The sequence below is a fragment of the Lithobates pipiens genome, unplaced genomic scaffold (assembly GCF_037356315.1).
Source record: "Lithobates pipiens isolate NorthernLeopardFrog02 unplaced genomic scaffold, aLitPip1_a1.2 Scaffold_8, whole genome shotgun sequence".
In the NCBI taxonomy this organism is placed as follows: Eukaryota; Metazoa; Chordata; class Amphibia; order Anura; family Ranidae; genus Lithobates; species Lithobates pipiens.
Window position 1 is genome coordinate 268,654,143 of NW_027507903.1, and position 25,258 is coordinate 268,679,400.

General features: G+C 40.3%; 1 protein-coding gene across 3 annotated transcripts in view; it reads right to left on the bottom strand.

The window, feature by feature from the left end:
• The window catches only part of ACSS3 (acyl-CoA synthetase short chain family member 3), a 230,386-nt gene that overhangs the window by 63,427 nt on the left and 141,701 nt on the right, over positions 1-25,258 (bottom strand). For all 3 annotated transcript variants that reach the window (XM_077471933.1, XM_077471934.1, XM_077471935.1), the window contains 2 exons: positions 15,623-15,726; positions 822-917 (listed from right to left, as the gene is read on the bottom strand). In XM_077471933.1, the coding sequence (XP_077328059.1) occupies positions 822-917; positions 15,623-15,726 (200 nt within the window). The remainder of the gene's footprint in view (positions 1-821; positions 918-15,622; positions 15,727-25,258) is intronic.

Sequence of the window (25,258 nt, forward strand, 5' to 3'; positions counted from 1 at the left end):
ACTACTTTACAGGCAGACTAAGGAGCCCCCAAGGCATGATATTTAAAAGAATATTTCATTTTTATTGTTTCACTTTAAGTATTATTAAAATCACTGCTCCTGAAATAAATGGTTGTTTTAAAAACTTTTTTTTGCATTAATACATGTCTCCTGGGGCAGTACCCATACTTTTTATGGTAATAACTTGCATATAAGACTTTAAAATGAACACATTGTTCATGTCCCATGAACTTTAATGGTGTTCGCATGTTCACACAAATTTTTTTGTCTGTTCGCATGTTCACACACATTTTTTTGTCTGTTCGCATGTTCTGGTGCGCACCGAACCGGGTTTATTTTGGCTCATCCCTACTTGTAGATTATTGGACAAAATCAGCACATTTACTATGTTCTGGGGAAAATTTGTGCAACCGCACTTGCAAAGTGTACAGTCTATTTGCCAGAAGTAATGTAGGGATGTCAGCACCATCTGTAGTTTCAAGTCACACTATATTTTTTCACTGCCTTCATACTAGTTCCAGCTTAGCAATTCACTTAAGAAAAAAATGTCCGTACCTTTTTTTATTACCTAACAGGTTCCCTTTAGCATGATGCAGATTAGACATACAAAATAGTAATACATATATTCACGTGCATACATAAACACATGCACCATATATTACATCTGTTTCTCTCACTGGCTGTTTTTCAGATGGAAGCTGCAGAAAAAGCACTATAAAAGTAGTCAACTGATTGTTGAAGGATTAATTATATAAATAGGGCAATGTCTTATTGGTGAATGAAAAATAAGGAAGTAACAATTTACTTTCACAATTACGCACCATTATATCCTGGAACAGGCTTCCCTGCTTGTCCTGCAGGAGGTGTCAAAGAATTCCCAAGTCCTATACAAGTTGCTGTCATAGAAGATCCGGTTTCTGCAAAATAAATTAGTTAAGAAATGTACACATTTTATGAAAAACTCACACAGAAAAGATTGCACTTCTTTCTGGGCCATTTCATAAAATAGATGTCTACCTAGTTAGAGGGGGACCTATATCTGCTATTCCTGGCTCAAGACCTCATCAGCCAGATTATATGGAAACCTATCACTAAAAGCTTTAACACAGTCATTTTAAAAAAGGCGTTTTCAAATGATGTGAATGTATAATAAATATGTGTAAAAAGCTGCGTAAATTGATTTTACTATACAAGTACCTGTAATAAATAAATAATAATTTTAAATCTGCAGTTTTTTTTCTTTAGTTAAACTTTAAAGGAAGTTAAAAAATAACAGACTGACTGGATCACCAGGTGAAAAAAAAGGAAACAAAAATAGGAAAAAATAAAACAAATGCAACTACCGCATTTAAAGATTGGTAATACATTTAAAGTAGAACTAAATGCAAAATTTTTTTTTTTTTCATTTCAGAGTAAGGGAGGGTTATACCTCTGTCCATTTTTTTTTCCCATCTGTGTTCCATTGGTGAGATTTCCCTTCACTTTCTGTCACATAGCCAAAACAAGGAGTGGGAGAAAATCCATCCAAAGTGAGGGAACCCCGGGTGTCCCCATTGGAAGATTTCCCCTCTATTCCGGTTTTGGAGTCAACCCAAAAAAAACGTAGTTAAACTTACTCTAAGAGCCTTTCAGGAGAGCCTTGGAGAGCGTAGCTCCGCCCATTTTCCAGGAAACACATGCAGTTGTAAAAACCCTCCTCTTCCACCATGGCCTCAGTTATTGTGTGGTCTCCGACACACTGGAAAACAAAGCACAGAAAACCACCAACACAACCATGATAGATACGTAAAACACTTCTAAGACAATTGGGAGGTTAGTAAGTCTGTCCTGAAAGACTCTTGGAAATACCATCACCAGTAAGTCTAACCAAGTTTTTCTCATATCACCTTTCAGGACAGCCTTGGATAGGATAACTGCAAAACTTACCCTAGGGTGGGACCACTGCCTGCAGCACTTTCCTGCCGAAGGCTTGATTTGCAGAGGACAACAGGTCCAACCTATAGTGCCGGAGGAATGTCGAGAAGTTGGACCATTGCATGGCCTTGCATATTTGTTCAGGCGTGGCACCGACCCTTTAGGTCCAGGAAACTGCCGTTGATCTTGTAGAGTGGGCAGCAAAACCTGAAGGGGGTACTTCTCCCTTAGCTTTGTAGGCTTCTATGACTGCCCATTTAAGCCAGTTTCCTAAAGTGCTCTTGGAAGCTTTTTCCACTTCGCGGGATCCTGAGAAGATTATGTGGGTAATACTATCTCTTGTGAGCGGTGAAAAGGTGTGGCAACCTTGGGTAGAAATGCCGGGACTGTTTGAAGGATTACCCATTCTGAAAAAAAGTCAAAGAGGGTTCCGTGACCGCCAAGGCCTGAAGCTCACTGATCCTTCTGGCTGAAGAGATGGCCACTATAAAAAAAAATTCAGAACTAAATCTTTTAAGGATTCTTCTTGCAGGGGTTCAAAAGGAGTCTCCATAAGACCCTGCAACACAATGGATAAATCCCAACTGGGAAAAACTTTAAGGGCTACCGGCCTATTCCATGTAGGAGCCCTAAAAAAATCTAGAAATTAACACTTCTTTCGATAAAGTCTTTTAAAAAAGAACTGAAAGAGCCGCCACCTGGGTGCTGGCTGCCAACCCCTTCTCCGTTCTATCATGGATGAATTCTAAAGCCCTGTACACACGATTGGACTTTCCGATGGGAAATGTTGAATGTCAGGCTGTTAGCGTAAAATCCAACAATTTGTATGCTCCATCGGAGCATACAAATTTTGGCTGTTGGCTAGCATGTCTTCAAATTTTCCACCAACAAATGTGTGTTGTCGAATTTTCTGATCGTGTGTACACAAGTCCATCAGACAAAAGTCCAAAGTACAAACACGCATGCTCAGAAGGACGAGCCAGAAGCGATCGATCTTGTGATCTAGCATTGGTAATGGAGAACATTTGTGACGTGGCAAATTATGAAATCTCAAAATGCAGCGCACAATTCTCGTCTTCTTAAATGGGGATAATAATGAAGCTGCTTTGCTGGTGATACTGATGAAGTTATTGCAAACAAATTTTCAAAGGCTTTTTTTTCTAGTGATATCAAAAATATTTATTATTTTTTTTATTTGGGCAAGTTAACACAACACCATTATCCTGTAGTTTTTAAGATGAAAGATACAACCATGTTGGTGTCCCTTGTTCACTTTACATTATATTTTTTTCAAATCTAACTGCCTACTCCCAAAATGTAATTTGAAGTAAATCACATAGCCAAGTATTATTCTCCCCAATTTTTTGTGCATTAAAAAAAAATAAAATAAAATTAGACATGCCATCTGCCAATAGAACTTAACCAAAAAGTGCATTCTATGCATCCAAAAACATATAAAATATACCAAATCAAATCATTATTTAACCCAAAAAAATTATGTCAAAGCAATAACTCCAAGGCCACTAATAAATAGCAAATTATCTTGTCCGCAACATGTCTGGTTGACGAACGGCCGTTCAGAAACAAACTAAAAAGCACGAAATGAAAAACGCAAACTGAAAAGAGCTAAATGAAAGGCTCGAACTAAAGAGCTGAAAAACAACTAAAGCCGCGTACACACGGGCGGACTGTCTGGCCAACTAAGTCCGTCAGACAATCCGACGGACAGTCCGTCCTACTTTTGAATGAACGGACTTGACCACACACGATGAACAGACAGTCCGTTGAAAGCTTGCGCGATGACGTGTACAGCACATACGACGGGACTAGAAATAGGACGTCCAATACACAGCAATGCAACCTTCCGCCGTGTAAATCCTTTCTGAGCATGCGCCATACTTAGTCCGTCCAACTAGCCTACTCACGAGCTGACTGTCCACTGAAACCAAAGTTGGACGGACAATATTACGGAAATTCCGAAATACTTAGTCCGCCAGACTGCACGCTGAAAAAGTCCGCTGAAGCCCACACACGAGCGGACTGTCCGCTAAAATGTGTTTCGGCGGACTAAGTTGGACAGACAGTCCGCCCGTGTGTACGCGGCTTTAGACGTCACTACATTTGTATTTGTTGGGCAACATTTGTGTGGCTGCAAGACAAGTTTGGGCCAATGCCCTTCGGACAAAATTCCATGGTTTTGTTGGCGGAAAGTCTGATCGTGTGTACGAGGCATAAGACAAACTATATTTTTGACCTGGAAGCCCTTAGAAGAGCACTGGGAGTTTAAATGTTTCCCATACTTTTAAGTATATAGCCTGTGTCACTTCTTTCTTAATGGAGAACAGGTTATTCAAAATCTTAGGGGGTCTTGTTCAGAAACCAGGCAGTTGTAGCCGATCTGCTTCTGGATGGTTCAGATTCCCCTGTGTTAGCTGGTCCTTTTTGGAAGGTAGCCTCCAGGGAGGTTTTGTGGCTAGATTTAGCAGAGCCACGGACCAAGACCTCTTCAGCCAGAAGGGGGTGACCAGAATCAGATTAGTGTTTTCTTCTTTGAATTTCCTGAGGACCAGCAGTATTAGCTGGAAGAGGGGGGAAAGTGTAGCACCGTTGGCAATCCCAGGGATGAGCGAACGCATCTATGCCTATGCTCTGATCATCCCTGTGAAGCAAAAAAAAAAAAACATCCGCACTTGAGAGTTCTGCTGGCTTGTGAACAGATCTATTTGAGGTCCAGAAAACCTCCTCGTTCAGACTCCATTCTACCACTCTCCTTTTTCTTAGCAGATCTGCTAGAAGGTTCTGGGACCCCTTTAGATGGATTGCCGTCAGAGAGGCAACATTGCCACAATTCTAGCTCTAAGAGCCCTATGCGCCTGGTTCTTCCCTGTTTCAATACATAGGCTACTGCTGTTCTGTTGTCCGAGAGTACTTGCACATGCTGTCCCCCGACTACCTGTTGAAAGGATAGGAGTCCAAGGAAGAGGGCCTTTAGTTCCCGTCAGTTTGAAGACTTCTAGGCATCTGTTTTGGACCAGGAACCCTGAGCGGTCTGGCCATCCAAGTGAGCTCCCCAACCCCAAGCACTCACGTCCGTCGTTAGACATTTGTCCAGGGGAAAGACCCAGGGGAGACCTTTTGTTAGGTTGGTTGAATTCCGCCACCACCAAAGCGCTCTTTTTAGGTTTGAGGTGCACCTGATTTGCTTTTCTAGAGGCTCCTGGTGAGACCATCTTTGAAGGATGTTCATCTGGAGCGGCCGGGAATGTAGTCTGGCCCACTGTATGGATGAAATTGATGTCCCAAAACTGCCATAGCTTTCCGTACAGACGCCGAGAGATTGGTTTGAATCTGTCTTACCGCAGCTTGGACCTGTCTATCTTCTCCTGTGGGAGGAAGACTTTCTGAACTATTGAGTTTCTGTAACCCAGGAACTTCATCTCCTGTGCTGGATCTAGATTTGATTTCTCCAAATGTAGGAGCCAACCTAAGCTCTTGAGGTGAGCCCGGTCACCTGCAGGTTTGTCAGGACCTGGCTTTTGGAGTCTGCAAAAAGTAACATATCATCCAGATAAAGGACAACTGCTATCCCCCTTCGTTTTAGAGGCTCCAGTGCTTCCGACATCACTTTTGTAAAAATCCCGAAGGAGGATGATGGTCCAAAAGGCAGAGCTCTGAAATGGAGATGCCATATTGAATCCCCCATTTTGAGAGCTAGACGGAGAAACTGATGGGAAGCTTGGGCTATCAGGACATGCAGATAAGCGTCCCTTGGGTCCAGAAATGCCATAAAGCCATTTGGGGACAATAACTTTGTTATTGAATAGATTGTGTCCATCCAGAAGTGTTTGTAACGGATTGACTTGTTCAGAATCTTCAAATTCAGTATCAAATGATACTGTCACAAGGGTTTCTTCACTAGGAAGATGTGTGAATAGAAACCCCGACCTTCCTGATGTTTTGGGACTTGGATAATGACTTCTTGCTGTATCAGATCCTGGAGCAGGTTCATCATTGTGGAAGCTTTTTCCTTGTCTTTTGGAAGACTGGTGATATAGTATCTGCTCGGAGGGGTTTCCGAGAACTCCAAACTGTACCCCTGTGTGATGATGTTTACGAACAGGCTTGTGGTTGTCTTTTCCTACTGTGAGTGAAAAGAAGATAATCTTCCCCCCACTGGGATGAGATTGTCATTTATTTTTGGGGGCTGATTGTGGATTCTGAAGATAACCCCTCCTCTCCCCTTGCCCCTCTGGGAGGCTCAGTGTTTTTTCTAACCATAGTCTCTATTTTTGTGGGGCTGTTGAACAGCACGCAAATTCTAAGTGGTTGCTTCTTTTTGGAAGGAAACTCCTTTTTGTCAGCTGTTCTGCCTAGGACCGTCTCAAGGTCTGGACCAAAATGTAAGTCGCCTGAGAAAAGTAAACCCCACAACTTTATCTTGAACACCGTATCTCCGGTCCAAGTTTTCAGCCAGCTAGCATGTATAGCCGAGTTCACAACTGCTGAAGATCTTGCCGACATCTTCACTGATTCTGCTGATGCATAAGGCACGTACCTTACCACTTTAAGCATCAGTGGCAAGGATTCCAGCAACTCCTTTTGGGATGTACCTGCCTCCACGTGACCTTTACATTTTTCTATCTAGCATTCTAGGCTCCTGGCCACTATCGTGGAAGCCATTGCAGGCTTGAGGCTGGATGAGTTGGAATCTCATGCTTTTTTCAGGAGGGAATCTGCCCTCTTATCCATCTCGTCCGTTAGGACCCCCATATCTTCGAACGTGAGGTCCGTGTGACAGGATATTTGTGAGAATGCTGCGTCCACTCTGGGTTTCTTGTTCCAGATCTCAGTCTCCTTTTCTTCAAAGGAAAACCTTCCCCTGGGGGTTTTAGAAAAGAAAGACACTCTCTCTGGGTCCTTCCACTCTTTCTTAATTGCCTCAGAGAGGACTTTGTGGACCGGAAACACTCTGTGTTTGGTTTCATCCAAGCCTTGGTACATATTATCATGTAATGACACTTGCACTTTTTCCTCCTGGATTTCTAGAGTCATTTAGATTGCTCTTAAAAGATCATCTACCTTCTCCGGTGATAGCTTGTACCTGGATGCCACTCAGCTATCATCTTCCTCTTCCTCCTCATCCTTGAAGGAAGGAAGAGTACTTGTCCTCTCATCCCCAGAGTCAATAACCTCTGCTGCCTTAGAGGTGGATGCTCGAGGGCTGGATGGAGGCTGTTGTGGTTTGGCTTGGCGGGCTTTTGACTAGCAGAGATCTGGCTTAGCTCAAGGAATTTGTCAGCTCTTGTACAGAGGAAAAACAGATCTTTGCATTGTTGGGATGTCTCCTCATCAACAAGCTCTGCTTACAGAGGTTCTGCACATTAGTTTTTGCCATGCAACTCTTAGAGGATTCTTGCAAGACAGGCATTTCCTCTGAGCTGGTGGAGGAGGTTTAGGTTTTGCTGATGCTTTAACCTATGAAAAACAAAACAAGAATCACACAAGCACCTTTGCTATGTAACAGACAAGAGAAAACAAACGATAATATTATGCCAGTATAGTTCCATAGTTACATAGTTAGTAAGGTTGAATAAAGACACCAGTCCATCCAGTTCAACCTGAGTGTCTACAATTGTCCCCATCACTGTACATTGCACACTCACATTGGTCTTTACCCTCAAGGAGCCCACAATCCAAGGTCCCCACGTATATACTAGGGCCAATTTTTGGACAGAAGCCAATTAACCTACCAGCATGTCTTTGGAGTGTGGGAGGAAACCAGAGTACCCGGAGGAAACCCACGCAAGCACAGGGAGAACATGCAAACTCCAGGCAGGTAGTGTCGTGGTATGGGATTTGAACCAGCGACCCTGCTTACTGCTAGGTGAGAGTGCTAACCACTACACCACTGTGCCACATCCAGTATTGAAAGCAGAAAAGAAAATATCCCCTAAGGTGGACTTTAAAGGCACATAAGAGTATATTTGAAGGAACATACAAAGTATTTATAATGCAAAAAAATATTTATTAATGGTTAAACATAGTCACTAAAAATGCTTTGAAATTGCAAATCTACAGACACAGCTCTTACTGCTATATATATTTCTCTTGTTTTTAAACGTTACATGATAGAATGTTGAAATTCTTCTTGCCACCAAGTATTATGTAAGTGTGTAAGTTAAATTCTCTATATAATCTCTTGCTTGATTATAACCCTTTATTAATAGAAACTTACTGTTCTTTAACTATGCTATCGATATATTTTCCTCTTCATACACCCCTGAAGGAGAAAGATTGTAATCCGAAATGCATTGGTGCAAAGAGGACCTCATATGTGTTTACAAATATGGTGACAATATCATAAACTGTCTAGACATTCAATCGTTTCATATCTATATATGAACATTTTTAGTGACTATGTTTAACCATTAATATATAATTTTTTGCATTATAAATACTTTGTATACTCCTTCAACCATACTCTTATTTGCCTTTAAAGTCCACCTTAGGGGATATTTTCTTTTCAGCTTACTATGTAGCAGTCACCATTTCCTTATTGAAACAGCCCTCCACCAGAACAAAAGGAAAAACAGCGTGAACCCCAGAAAGGTGCCGGACTCCTCAAGCAAAGCCCCCCCCGTCCAGGCTGCAGGGTCCGAGTGGAGTTACCTCTGACCCTGCAGGGAGGTATACAAACAATAATACATAGTCCCATGAGGAGAAGTTTGGGGCCCCACTGTACCCCTCTTACTTGAGACTAACCGGTGCTTAAGGAGCCTGCTTCCGCTGAGGCTGTGGGTCTCTCATCCATTTTGCAGAGAGCACAGCGGGAAACTGAGAAAAAACATCTGGTTTTAAAACTCCCGATAGACCCGCCCCCTTGACCTCTGCATTCCAGGTGATTGGAACCACTATCGCCCCCCCCCCCCCGACAGGAAGACGTGTCAGCGGACATGACGTCACCTGCCACACCGGACCCAGGACAGACATGCGGGGAAGGCCATGCACCCACAGCAGCCCACCTGGCCTCCTAAGCCTACACGCGTGGACCCCGGGCACAAGGACACCTGATCTCCTGTGGGCCATTGCTCCTAAGCTGGAGAGGCTGGGGACACTGGAGCACCTCCCGCCAGTACTAGGGGAGCTGGGATGGTCGCTGGAAGAGACAACAAAAACGCCTTGAGGTGAGCCTATACTCCTTCACCTTGGAGAGAGCGCAGCTCCCCCTGGTTCCTGCAGAGCTTCCACCATGGCAGAGACATAAATAACAGACCATGGTGGAAGAGGAGGGTTTTTATCTAGCTGCATGCGTTTCCTGGAAAATGGGCAGAGCTATGCTCTCCAAGGGCTGTCCTAAAAGGTGATTTGAGAAATTTGGGATTTTCTTTTACTCTCAATTTTGATGATAATGGTATACAGAATGAATAGAGAGGTGGAATCTCCCCAATGGGGGCATAGTCAGTGAAAAAAAAAAAAAAAACTCACAGGTGTTCCAATTCCTCTCCTTCCAAAAAACAAAAACAAAAAAAAGTTTTGCCTTTAGTAATACTTTAACTTTTGCATTAAGCTTTCATTCATAAGCTTTTTTATTTCATATGATGTGTGCATTTTTAATTTTACTATTCTGATATACTTCACAAGGTCAGTATGCTCTGCTTTGTTATGTAAAATGTGACTTTTAGTATTTTTCAAATCCCTATCAAGAACAGCAGGCTGGTAAAGAATTTATAGAAGTGGTGGATATATTTTGAACTATATTTTATGGAGGAAAAAAGTGAATATAAAAAGGTGAATCAATAAATTCCTTACAATTGTGAAGCAGCGTGTGTCAAGCCGCGTACACACGGGCGGATTGCAAGGCCTACTTAGTCCGCCGAAACAAATTTCAGCGGACAGTCCGCTCGTGTGTGGGCTTCAGCGGACTTTTTCAGCGTGCAGTCTGGCGTACTAAGTATTTCGGAATTTCCGTAATACTGTCCGTCATACTTTGGTTTCAGCGGACAATCCGCTCGTCAGTAGGCTAGTTGGACGGACTAAGAATGGCGCATGCTCAGAAAGGATTTACACGGCGGAAGGTTGCATTGCTGTGTATTGGACTTCCTATTTCTAGTCCCGTCGTACGTGCTGTACACGTCATCGCGCAAGCTTTCAACGGACTGTTTGTGCATCCGTGTGTGGTCAAGTCCGTTCATTCGAAAGTATGACGGACTGTCCGTCGGATTGTATGACGGACTAAGTAGGCCATACAATCCGCCCGTGTGTACGCGGCTTCACAAAATGACCGGCTATTGATCCTTCCTAAGATAAGCAGCATAAACAGCACTGGCCAACTTACTGCCTCTTTTGTCTCCTTTATATTGACCTAAACATGGCAAACTTACAAGTTTACAAGGTGCTCTAGAAATTTCCTGCAGTCAAGCTACAAATATATTAACCCTCTACCTATCCATCTATGGTCAGCCTATGGCTAACTGAACGTTAGTCAACAGTCCTTTACAATCCATGTTATGCTAATAATCACAAAAGACAGCATTTACAAACCTGTAAATGCAAAAAAATATGGACGTGCAGAAAATAAGCGTTAAGTCAAAAATTACTTTCTCAATTTAACAACTTAAAATGCGTATTTATGCTTTTGGCTGCTACTCTAGCAAAAAAGCAAAAGAATAAAAATAGATCTATGTGGCCCAAAACTGTATGTGAATAATGGACCCAACTACAGGAAGTCCATAGACTACTGTGAGTCTTGCGATCACTTCTGTTGATAGGTGTTAACAGAGGGCAGATGAAGGTTGAAGAGAGCACAGGAACCTAAACCAGCCTCAGACACAAGTCCTTCTGGTAAATACCAGAAAGGTCATATAACCAACCTGTGTCTATCAGTCATTACCGTAATAGAAATCAAAGGAGCTGGAGGATGGAAGGTTATTCATGTATCTAAGAAAAAGAAAAGTGAGATAAGGCAGCTTACCAGTCCCTAATCCCTGTACACACAGGCCGAATGTCGGGAGACAACTGCCGTTTAAAAAAAAAAATGGCCGACATTCAGCCCGTGTGTATATTGGCCTGGCCAGCTTCTGTCAGACATGCATGCTGGAAAACAAGCAGCTGACCAACTCCAGATCAGCACTCTCAGCCAATGGCAGAACACAATAGCGCAGTGGAGGAGATCGCTGAACTAACCTGCATGGTTAATACAACCAGAGTTGTCAATTTCTCTTCATACAACACGGCGGGTTACATGACAAAAAGCCATTAGTGTGCATCAGGCTTTAAATTTGATGCTTGTATTTGTTTTTAATTTTTTTTACTTAATTTTCACCTGTTTATCCTGCCAGTAACACTTCCTATCCTAGCGTGACAACGTTCACTCAGCATACTGTAAGGAGTACTGTTGTCACTTTAGGACTGAGTGAAAAGTGTGGCAAAACAATGTATCCCCCGCTTCCCATCTCCTTTACATAGAAGAGGGATGCTTTGTAGTTCACAGAAAATAGCTGCAAAGGGTGAAAAAACTGTAATTGGACAGTAAGTTACAAGGACACTGGATATCTGGCAAAAAAATGTTTTTTATAAAAGGTTTTTTCTTGGAAAAAAAAAAAAAAAATGGGAAAACCAAGGCAGCCACCACAAGGACTGGCAAACTGAAATATGCAGTGTCTTGAAAAAGTATTTATACCCCTTGAAATTTTCCGCATTTTGTCATGTTACAACCAAAAACTTAAATGTATTTTATTTTATGTGATAGACCCACACAAAGTGGCACACACATTGTGAAGTGGAAGCAAAATGATAAATGGTTTTCAATTCATTTTTTAAAATAAATATCTGAAAAGTGTGGTGTGCATTTGTACTCAGACATCTTTACTCGGATACCCCTAATCTAGTGGAACCAATTGCCTTCAGAAGTCACAAAATTAGTAAATAGTGTCCACCTGTGTGTGATTTAATCTCCGTATAAACTGCTATTCTGTGAAGCCCTCAGAGGTTTGTTAGAGAACTTTAGTGAACAAACAGCATCATGAAGGCCAAGGAACAGACCAGACAGGAATAAAGTTGTGGAGAAATTTAAAGCAGGGTTAGGTTATAAGAAAATATCCCAAGGTTTGAACATCTCACGGAACACTGTTCAATCCATCATCTGAAAAAGGAAAGAGTATAGCACAACTGCAAACCTACCAAGACATGGCGTTTATTCAAACTGACAGGCCAGTCAAGGAGAGCATTAATCAGAGAAGCAGACAAAAGGCCCATGGCAACTCTGGAGGAGCTGCAGAAATCCAAAGCTCGGGTGGGAGAATCTGTCCACAGGACAACTATTAGTCATGCACGCCATAAATCTGCCCTTTATGGAAGAGCGGCAAGAAAGTCATTGTTAAAAGAAAGCCATATGAAGTCCCGTTTGCAGTTTAGGAGAAGCCATATGGGAGACACAGCAAACATGTGGAAGAAGGTGCTTCGGTCAGATGAGACCAAAATTGAACTTTTTGGGCCAAAAGCAAAACGCTTTGTGTGGCGGAAAACTAACACTGCACATCACCCTGAACACACCATCCCCACCATTAAACATGGTGGTGTGGGGATTCTTTTTTTTAGTAGGGACAGGGAAGCTGGTCAGAGTTGATGGGAAGATGGATGGAGCCAAATACAGGGAAATCTAATGCCCCGTACACACGAGCGGACTTTTCGACATCCAAACTCCGACGGACTGAGTCCGTCAGACTATCCGATCGTGTGTGGGCTGCAACGGACTTTAGCTTCGCTAAAGTCTGACGGACTTTAGAAATGAAGCATGCTTCAAATTTTCCCGACGGAACTCCGCCGGACCCGGTCCCCTTCGAAAAATTCGCTCGTGTGTGTGCTACTCCGACGGACTAAAACCGACGCTAGGGCAGCTATTGGCTACTGGCTATGAACTTCCTTATTCGAGTCGGGTCGTACGTCATCACGTTCGAATCCGTCGGAGTTTAGTGTGATCGTGTGTGGCCAAGTCCGTTCGGCCGAAAAGTCTGTCAGAACTCCGTCGGAACTCCGGCAGAACTCCTTTGGAAGTCTGTCGGACATAAGTCCTCTCGTGTGTACGGGGCATTAGACGAAAACCTGTTAGAGTCTGCAAAAGACTTGAGATTGGGGCGGAGGTTCACCTTCCAGCAGGACAACAATCAAACACACAACTAGAGCTATAATGAATGGTTTAGATCAAAGCATCTTCATGTTTTAGAATGACCCAGTCAACGCCAGACCTAAATCCAATTGAGAATCTGTGGCAAGACTTGAAAATTGCTGTTAACAGACGCTCTCCATCCAATCTGACAGAACTTAAGCTAGGAAGAATGGGCACAAATGTCACTCTTTAGATGTGTAAAGCTGGTAGAGACATCCCCAAAAAGACTTGCAGCTTTAATTGCAGCAAAAGGTGGTTCTACAAAGTATTCACTCAGGGGGGCTGAATATAAATGCACGGCAGACTTTTCACATATTTGTAAAAAATTGTGAAAACCATTTATCATTTTCCTTCCACTTCACAATTATGTGCCACTTTGTGTTGGTCTATTACATACAATCCCAATAAAATACATTTAAGTTTTTTATTGTAACATGACAAAATGTGGAAAATTTAAGGGGTATGAATACTTTTTCAAGGCACTGTACATTATTAAATTTTTGTTCTAATCTTTAGTTATACTTTAAATAGCGGTGATAAAGTGTCTTGTATATTTTATTTTCTTTTTTTAAAGTAGTTTAAACTGTGTCCCTTTTTGCAAATTCACATACCAAAAGCAAAATTCAATCTATTGAAAACTTTAACAAAACACAGGATCAAATGTCCTTTCCTATATATACTTTAGGAAGTGGATGGAAATTTACATTAGGCTGATGATCTGGATCTTGTAAAACTATATCTAAGGGAATTGGTTCAGTCTGAAGAAAATGCTGATGTTGTCTTTTGATTATTGTATTGCATTGTTACCGAACACAAACCAGACAAATCTGAATTGAACCACCAGGGATATTATATCTGGAGGAAAAGCATTAATTCTAAAACTGATTTGTTGAAAACATCAAAGAAAGAAAAAAACTTTGCTCCTTCACAAAATAGTAGCCCAACATTTCCTTTGTTCTAAATTTCAAAATTATTCCTCATTTTTTTTAAACAATACACTGTATACCGCTAAAACATATTTTGTAAAAAACTGCGCTCAGACCCACTTAATCATATTAAAAAAGCTGCAAACACAAAATTTGTTGGTCACAAATATAAAACACAAAAAACATAGAAGTGCAGCTCTTTTCTTAGAAAATGACACCAATGTGCATATACAGTCCATATCCCTTATCCACAGACAGCCCTTGATAGTGACTAGGAATAGGGATCCCAAGTAAAATATCGCCAACTCCAACAGAAGCACACACAGCCTCTTCCCAGATAAAATTGACACCCTATTACAGAGGGTCAAACACACCATTAATATCCATTTTTGGATATTAATGTGTGTTTGAGCCTCTGTAATAGTGGGTCAATTCTATCCGGTAAGAGGCTGTGTGTGCTTCTGTTGGTGTAACTTGCTAAGAAAAGCACTGCACTTCTGTGTTTTTTTTATTTTTATATATCACTGGATTTTAAATGTATCAAAGTTTGAATATTCTTATTTCATTGGAGTTTTCCTACTGCATACTCTTCCAATCCCCTCTTGATGCTCCAGACCAGTGGTCATTAAACTGCAGCGCTTTGGCACCAAGGAAGGTACTTTTCCACCCCCTGACACAAAGGATGAGACATTATTCCTGCCCCGATACCAACTTCTGGCCACTATTCCTCCCCCTGACACCAAGGATAGGGCACAATTCCTCCCTAAGATCCGGGCGTGATTTCTCCTCCTGACACCAAGGTCTGGGCATTATTCCACCCCGTCACCAAGGCTAAGGCACTAATTCTTATACTGACAATAACAATGAGGCACTATTGCTCCCGCTAACTCTAACAATGGAGCAACATTCCTTTTCCTACAAACTACCTATACAAGTCAATTTTTACTCTCACTGACCACTAACCCTCAAGCATTTTTTACTTCCACTGACTGCCAATTTAGGGTGTCATTTACTTCCATTGACACTGGTTCACAAGCTGGCTCCCTACAGTCAGAAGGACAGTGTACTGGCCCCTTGTTTGGAAAGTCTGAGGACTCCTCTAGACAAAACAAAAATATGGGATGACATGCATTATATAAAGATATCCTGTTTAAAATCACAAATCACAGTATAATCAGAAAAAATCAACAACTTTTACTACTCCATGGGAGAGCATCACAAAAGTCCTGCAGGAGAAACTGTTTATGTAGTCACTCCCCTTTGTCACCCTAGAACTGCATTATCCAAGAGCCTTTTTAACACAGTGCATGGGCAAGACCTTGGGAGTCAAGGCAGCAGCAATGTTTTCTTAGGAAATAAATCAATGTATGCATGTGGAGTGGGGTAGGCAGGGGCAGGTAAAGGTGGAGTTCTGTGGTCTAGCAGCAGGGTCAACAACACTGGTTGGGATTTTAGGAACTGTGTTGTCCTAAACAAGAAATGTGGATTATTTCTGAGAATATTAACAGGTAAAATTTCATAAGTAGCTTCATTTAGCCCGAAAAATACTGTATAATTTGGACTGGTAGTTTTGGCACTTCTGTTATGCCTAAAAACTGTCTCTCACTGACTTGCCTACCTGTTTGCCACCAATGATCCAGCACTGGTACTTTGAAGATAGTTTTGGCCCATTCCAACGTTTCCACATCACAGCGCTCTCCAGCAACAAACAGTGTGCGGAACCTATTTAAAATTGCAAGCAGCACAGCATAAATGTTGGTGTAAACATGGGCATCCAGTTTGCTTCAAAGTGTAAACATTATTTTAACTATTTTCATTAGCCTTATATTCAGTGAAATAGCTTTATGGACAAAAAGTTATTTAGCGCTTCACAAAATGTAGCAAACAATTTGTTTTGAAGAAAAGTGGTAGCCTGTAAGATGAACAACTGAAGAAGATGGTATGATTCAAACTGTAACCAGCTTTAAAATAAAAAAAATAAAAAAATTGTCACATACACGTTGTGCTGAATTTTAAAGCTAATGTCAAATGGGCGACTCTACCACTAGTGATTTGTCAGGATTGCCAAGAGGCTGTCTTTTGTTTCTATGGAATGACTCCCTCTGTAGCTTTGTCATTGAGATGTCACAGTCATTGCTAGCAATCGAATTCAGCAGTGTTTGGACCAGCAACAGAGTGGCATTTCACTGCATCTGGCTACAGTGGGAGCAATTCTGTAGATAAAGACAGGCAGCCTCTTTAGCAATCCTATTGCTGCCTATTTTTCTCTAGTATCAGAAACACCTGACTGCCTTTTTTTGTGCATAACTGAAAAAGAGATTTAAAGTGGAACTGAAGTCAAAAAGTGAAGCATTGCTATGCAATAACAGTGCCAGTATGAAATCATCTAGGTCCCAGGATGAAGGTGACAAACTCCCCCCATTCCTGATACACACACACACACACACACACACACACACACACACACACACACACACATTTTGCACAGATGGGGTCCTGCTAGAAACTTCCACCATGCTTTCTCAGTGTCTCTTTGCAGATACATCAGTTGGGTTTTGTGGGCACCTGAACATGCACCATGGCATTATGGGACCTATGTATATTCTCTGCTGTTTTCTTGCACTGTACATAGTATCAGAGTGCAGAACCAAGTGTATGTAAAGTACTTAGTCAGGGGTCAGGAGCATGTTATGTACAGTACACAGTGCAAGGATCAGGTGTATGTAATGTACATAGTGCAGGATTGTGTAAAATACAGAATGCAGGGTCAGGATCAGTTAAGTGTAACACTAAGGTTTCAGAGATCAGGAATATGCAATGCAGAGTGCATGGGTTAGGGTTGAGTAACATACAGACTTCAAAGGTCAGGATTAAATAAAATACAGAGTGCAAGGGTCAGTAGTGTGACATACAGAGTCCAGAGGTCAGGAATGTTTATGTATGGTACAGTATCTCCCAAAAGTGAGTACACCCCTCACATTTTCGTAAATATTTTACTATAGCTTTTCATGCAACACCACTGAAGAAATTACAATTTGCTACAATGTAAAGTAGTTATGTAGAGCTAGTACAAGGTCTCTTTCACATGTGCAGATCTGTTTTCAGACATCCTCTTGCTCAGCAGGAATCGATCCCTGGATCCCTGCTGAGCTGGCGGATGAAAAGTCCACATCTGCACACTGTGCAGAAATGGACCTGTCAGATCTCTGCTCTCCTCTATGGGGGATCGGATCAAAACGGACTGCCTGTCTGTTTTCATCCAATCCGATACGCCAGACAGATGGAAAATAGGGTTCCATACACTTGCACCCACATACATATAGCCTCTTCAAAAACCACAAATACACTATACTGACTGACCCACGTGTCTTCTCTGCTCAACTTACTTTCATTTTTAGTTAAATCTCCTGCAACTTGGCCACCAGTGTAGTTATGTGGTGATGGCACCCATGTTGCTGAGTACCGGTGTGTTTACAGCTCGGCATGGTAAATGTTGGCAGGTGGAGGAAGTCCAAACTCAGGAGGCGAAGTAGATACAGCCCTATAGATTCAGACTGCTCAAGGGGGGCAGTGAATGATGCAGCAGGGTGCAGTGAATCTCCTGCCAGGCAAGGTATGTAGAGTTTCCATGGCATGTGGCAGCTCTCTATGCAGCACCCCCAACCCCCCTCACACACATGAAAACACTGTGCTCAGGCTGCTGCCACTTTTGCTCCTACCCTCCCATCGTCTCGACCATGGTTACGGGAAGCATCCAAAAATATTAATTGTGCCTAATCAGTACCCTAACAAGAATGTTCCCTTTGTCTGGAATTCTTTCTGGAAAATAACAGTGCAGCTTTCTGGTACGGGGGATGTCTGGGCACATGTTGGCCATAGCCTCATAGCTGTATCTCTGCAGTGTGAGATCCAAGACACTGCTACTGCTGACTGTTAGTTATAGCTAATGTGTAGCAATATTTGGTGATTTTACTTCTCTGTTGCTCAATGTTGTCCATGCTGGAGGCTCTGATCTAAGTAAAGCCCTATCCCCATCAAGATGGCATACTCCACAGAGACAAACCTTGCAGAACAAGGCAAAGTAAATCAAACAATAGTGGTGACTAGTACTTTGCTTACATTTTTTGGGTACAGCTTCTAGAGTTTAATTCCTCTTTAAACAAAGCATCATTTTTAGATATTAATAATATAAACATTATTAAAACTACAAAGCAACATGCATACACAGCTGCACTTGAGCACCTATGTAAGAAAAGATTAACTGATGGCTTGAAATTAGGAAAATGCTCACAGAAATTTTAAGGTTTATGACTCCCCTGTTGTCCTGATTCTTCTTGGTATTCTTACATCACCATGCTTTGTATTTTGGGAAAGAATCAATATTTATATATATTTATATTTCTGCTATGGAACACCTATTAGGTACTCTGTGTGTTCTTGCACCTGAAAAGGATATAGAGAAATGTTCTTTCCCAATCATCTCCCATAGTCAGGTTTCTGCAAATTTTGTGGGGTTTGCTTCCTCAGACTGCTCTGGGAGACCCACCAACAGAATATTATTACGCCGAAAATGATTTTCAAGATCTTCCATCCTAGGAGTGTTGATATCTGATTTTTTCATTACTTCTTTAATATCTGAATGTAATGGTTGTGAAGTGTCCTCCAATTCCTTAACACAACCTTCCAGAGCCAATGTTCTTTCTCAAATTTTCTGTACATCTTGACGCAGAAAAGTAAATTCTTCTTTAAGTCCCTGTACTTGTTCTGTTAGGTTGTATAAAAAATGATGACATTGTTGCCCTGCTTTTAAAACACATCTACTATTATTATTATTATACAGGATGTATATGATGCCAACAGTTTATGCAGCACTTTACAATATAAAAGGGAGACAATAAAGTTATAATACAATAAAATACAAGAGGATTAAGAGGGCCCTGCTCAGAAGAGCTTACAATCTAATAGGGTGGGGCAGGTGGTATAAAAGGTTGTAACTGTGGGGAATGAGCTGATGGAAGTGGCAAAAGATTAGTTGGAGATGTGATAGGCTTCCCTGAAGAGATGAGTTTCAGGGATCACCTGAAGGTGGCAAGAGTAGGGGCTAGCCAGACAGGTTGAGGTAGTGAGATCCAGAGGATGGGAGAGGCTCTGGAGAAATCCTGGAGACGAGCATGGGAGGAGGAGACTAGGGAGCTTGAGAGTAGGGGGTGTTGAAAAGAGTGGAGAGGACAATTTGGGTGATATTTGGAGACAAGATTGGTGATGTAGCTCGGGGCAGAGTTGTGAATGACTTTGTATGTTGTGGTTAGCATTTTGAATGTAATACGCTGGGTGATTGGGAGCCAGTGTAGGGGGAGGAGAGGGTTGACAGATACTAAACGGTTGGTAAGGTGGATAAGTTTGGCAGCAGCATGATAGATTGAAGAGGGGATAGCCTATGGAGAGGCAGGCCAATGAGAAGGGAGTTGCAATAGTCAAGATGAGAGAAAGCAAGGGAGTGAATGAGAAGCTTGGTGGCTTCATGTGTTAAAAAGGGGCGAATTTTAGAGATGTTACGGAGGTGAACTTTTTTGGTGTTAGCGATGCTATTGGTGTATGCTGGCCATTTAACTGCATGACAGTATGTTGTTGCTCATTTTTTTTCTATTTCTTACACTTCACCTATCATTTGCTCTGTAAATTTATGTAAAATAGTTGTGTCTATTCCAGTGCAAGAGACTTCTGTTACTTCACTGGCCACATGCTGGAAGATTTTATTTCACCATCTTTCGAGATCATTGCAACTGTTGCAAGTTTAACAGCAGCAGCTTCTTTAGCCTTCTCTTTTACCATTTTACCACTTTGTGCTAGCTGTGAAACAAAATCATCCTCTTGCATAGGGGCTGTAGAATTTAAAACCCCCTGTCCCTCTTAACCACATTTTTGAAGTTTTGTTAATAAAGCCATTTCTAATACGATTGCTTAATCAACGGGACAGAGATGCTATTCTCAGAAGAGTTAGATCATTGAAGGAAGTTATTTTTAACAGAACTAAAGTTATGTTTTTTCCAGAATTTTCACCAGAAATACAAAAACAAATAATTACATTTCTAGATGTTAAAAAAAGACTACAGATTCTGCAATTGTCATATTCAATGTTATACCCTGCTAAACCTAGTGTGATGGTCGATGAAGTCGTACTTTTTTTGATAAACCACAAATGGCTATGGATTGGTTGGATAGGCATTATAAGTGAAACAGAATGAAAATAGGGGGACCCTTTTTTTTTCTCCCTCCCCCTTTCTTTTGCACCGATGGGAGGTGGCTAGCCTGATTTTCTAAATATCTATAGAGCCGGAGGAGAAAGTCCAGTAAAATATTTTACAGAATGGACTCTCTATTTTTTGTTCCTGTGGGAAACGATTGGTTTTTATTTTTGTTTTTTGTGTTTTTTTTCTTTTTGATATACATAGGCGAATGTTAATTTTTTTGGGGACTTTTTTAAAATTATTTTCAAAATTTGTTTCTAATTATTAGAAAAAAATGCACTGTGTGTATTTTGTGATGTTTCTTTTCTACTTTTTTTTTTATTAAATATGCACACCAGAAAAATAAGAATGAATATAAAAATCTTTATGTCACAGAGAACCTTAAAAGGAAAGAGAAAAAAATAAAATAAAAAAAAGAAGTAAGCGGAAAAAACGCTAAAAATAATAAAAGATGTAATGCTATTATTGAAATGGATAATAGACGTATCTTTTTCAATTTCAAATTCTTTATATAGCTATATGTCAACTTTAATGCAGGTTCTTGTATCTTGGAAAATTAGGGGGTTTGGCGACCCCAGCAGAGACTAGCAATGTTTACTACATTGAAACAGTTTTCTTCGTCTATTATCTGCCTGCAGGAGACTCACTTAAATATATACAAATTCAACTATTTGAAATGTGCACAATATAGTAGACAATATCATTCTATTTATACTACATATTCTAGAGGTGTAGCTATATAGATAGCAAATTGTTTTGATTTCCTTTGCAGGCAGGTAAAAACAGATATTAAAAAGTTGCTATATACTTTTGCATTGTATAGAAGATCATATGTGTTAGCATATATATATATATATATATATATATATATATATATATATATATATATATATATATATATATATATATATATATATATATATATATATATATATATATATATATATATATATATATATATATACACACACACACACACACACACACACACATATATATATATATATATATATATATATATATATATATACACACACACATATATACACACACACACACACGCATACCTACACACAAACACGACCCCCATATTCCACAGAGGTACTACTTGAGTGAATTTTTGAAGTTCGCTTCTGAGAAAACAAAGGTTCCTTGGGTAATAGATTTTAATAATTACCTAAACCCCTCTTTAGATAAATTTGGTTTGACTGCAGTTTCGACTATAATATCAACCGCTTTAGCTGGCTTTGTTGGGGAGATTGGTCTTATGGTTGTTTGGAGAATGTTACACCCTAATGATAGAGTGTTTTCTTATTTCTCTTGTCCTTGACCTTGTCAAGAATAGACTTGGCACTAGTTACCGCTACAATGCTACAGGTGATATCTGAAGCAACATATGCTGCTAGGGGATTATGTGATCACTCCCCACTGATACTTAAGTTGGCTTTAAATACAAATCAGAATTGTACTTTATGCAAAATCAACCCTTATTGGTTTGATCTTTCTTTTTCCTTCAAAACAGAAAGTAATAGTTGACATTTTGGCCTATAGAGATATAAACAAACCCTCTGTATCTTTGCAGATATATTGGGACTCGTTAAAGCCTATATGAGAGGTTTATCTCTCAAATTCTAAGGATAAAAAAAAGATCTAGGGCCTGGGAATGTTTAGTGATCAAAGATGTTTTAAAGGCAGAACTTCTTCATATAGCAAATCCTACCATAGAAACACAGCAGAAGTGGATAAAAAAACAACAGATATATACCAATATTCCTTGTAAAAAAAGCAGAGTAGAAACATTTTTTTCCTTCAGCAACCTTATTTTGAAGATGGAGAAAATACGGGTTTTCTTTTGGCAACAATAGCAAAGGCTCAGAAACCAATGACCCAGGCAGTAGAATTACAAATCTCTCCAACTGAAGCTGCACATACTACCTTGGAGATTTCATCAGTATTTGTTGATTTCTTTAAGAAATTGTATAGTAGTAAAGTATCCTATAAGGAAGATGAACTGCATTTCTTTCTTAAATCTATTAAATTAACAGAATTATCAGTAGATGAAAGGGAGATGTCGGATCAACCTTTGGCATTAGAGGAAGTTCAAAATGCTTCAGATAGCTTGACTAATAATTAAGCCCCAGGGGCAGATGGGTTACCGGGGGAAGTCTACACTGGAACTGATGTTTTGCCAGAATTATTAGAGGTATTTAACATAGCATTGGAAAGTGGTCACCTCCCACCCTCTATGAATGAAGCAATTATCATAGTTTTGTTAAAACCTGATAAAGATTCAAGTAACCCTGAATCATATCGCCCAATATCATTACTTACATTGGATGTGAAGCTATTGGAAAAAGCGTTAGCCACCACTAAAGTAGTATCTAAGAGCATATAGATCAATCACGTTTTATCTCAAATAGATCAACTGCAGTGAATATAAGATGCTTATTACTTACGTGTTCGTCACTATCACATAACTTCATCAGGGGACAGTGACAAACACGTGCGGGAACACGAGGCACCGGAATTGATGTGAGCGAGCTCGCAGCTTGTTTGTTATATGCCTGTTTGATACTTCTTATTGTGAGTACCTTGATTTTACGTTTACCATTTTGTCAATAAACATTTGGAAATGCTACACTATCGTGCATCCCTCTTTACATCCCCCCGTGCCCCATTGTGAGGTTCATTGGATGTGGACACACCAGGGACAATAGGGGGACTATGATTCCAGACTAAAGGCCCACACCAGTGGAGCTGGATACACCATACTGGGAGGCTGCCAAGAAACGCATTGAGATATATCCACATGCTGTTAGCTTAGAGCGGTAAGGTAAGGGTACATCTACATATTAGGAAAGAGCAAAGAGGAAAAAAACTGCGCTACGGAGTGAAAACAATACTGGTCGGAAGCTGCAATTCAGATGTACACCAAAAATACACAAATTAACAGAAAAAGAAAAAAGAGAACTGCGCTAACCTCAAATTCCCAAAGTGAATGGAATATGTGTGGGGGCCCCTGGACGACGTAAATTATTATGAAACGCGTAGGGCGGTGCGACCGTGTCGACGTCACCCCAGTCGTGTTCGTTCGTTTTGGACCAGGAAGGATGGGTTGGTCTCTTCATTGGCGTGTGTCCGGCCGGCGCACGCTTCTGTTTTGAGCCTGCTTTTAAAGTTTCTTATGTAAGTGTATACGTTCGTTACTTGCAAATTAAAATCATTGGTTTTACACTATCTGGAGCCTATGTTTTTCCCTATGTGATACCACGTTGAGTTGGGAGTGACTTGTGGAGCAACAGCCATAGCCCCATTGTGTGACAGATTTGGGATCGCCTGAGGGGGAACTGCTACCCGGATATCCTTTGATTGTTTTTGCCTGTGATGACCCTCTGTAACGGGGGGGGGGGGGGGGGTCGCTCGGATCTGGTAAGGAGCCAATTCATTTCTTTGGTGATGGGAAAAGCACATGATACTCCTGGAGAAGATTACTAATTTGTGCACTTCCAATTCAGCTATTCATACGAAGATTTTTTCACTGGTGTTTATTTACCATATGGACACTTTACAGCAATAATTTGTCAGATAATCATATGGACATTATATAGAGTTTTTTTTTAAATATTGTTTTGGTAATTTATTTCATGCACTTTTTCAGTTTTGGAGCATGTTTTAGAAAAAAAAAAAATTATTTTTAGGGATATATATACACAGAGATCTATACATTCTGTGCTGTGTTTAGGTGATTCACATCATTGACACGCAGTTGTGTCTTATTCTGTATTAATTTCACATACCTGTACATATAATTGTATGCACTATTATTTGAGGTGGCTTTAGAGACATTAAGATACTAAGGTTTATATTGTGGGTTTAGCACACACACATCTACATATTACTCTGCACAGGAACCAGGAAATCACCTATCATCAGCACTTTATGCCAGAGGATTGTCACCAGCACTTTGTAATTTTATGCTGAAACTGCTAATATACAGTCACTTACCTACTTTGCCCCTTATATGGACACTACTTATTTTTTTTGCTTTCACCTATAAGAGCATTTGCAGCATATACCTATATGGAGGAAACTTTTTTGTATACCGTTTAGGTTTACCTATTTCTTCAGGACTTATTGCAATTGTAGTGCACTTTCTTGTCAGCACTGTTTTATCACTTCATGTGCACACCTTATGGATATATTTCCTATCACTGTTCTACGAAGAATAATTTGAGTGTTTGATATTGTTTGAGTGTTTGATATACTTTTATTGTCTTATTGATACACTTTTATTGTTTTATCCCAAGAAATTGCAGGACATGCAACGTGTTTTCGTACTGCCTAGGACTGGATATATATTGACCTTTGAACATTGCCTCTTTCAACCCTCTTTTATTGAGCACCTTTGCACTTTATTACGCACAGTATTTAGGTTCATAGCACAGCACTACCTTCACTTTAAATAATTTTCTGGATTCTGATATTTTTTTCAGTGTTGCAGCATATTGTTAAAAAATGCACACATTTGGTAGTGCAGGAATATCATTGTATTATACAATTGAGCACATTAATGATAATGAGGAAAGCTAATAAGGAGATATTAATATATGCTGGGGATAACGGCAAAGGCATATACTGTTAAAACGTAATAATTTAAATGGAATATCTAGGTCAGGTTTATAATATTGATAATTCTGTCAAGCTGATAGGAGGCCAACAGTTCTGAAGTGATGGAGGGATTTGACTGATGGCTTAAATATATGGTGTGCGTAAAAATCTTGATCTGTTTTTTTTTTTTTTTTTTGTATGTGATGTTAAACTGGGGTATTTGTTGGAAATGTTTTATGTTGTAATGTGTTTTTGTTAAACAAGAAAAATGTAATAACAATTCTGTGATTTAAATATATATATTTCATTTAAAAACACACACACACACAGCTAGAAGAGCCCATCATTTGCAGTTTTGTAACCACTGGAGAGATCTAATTTCACTTCTTGTCAATAGT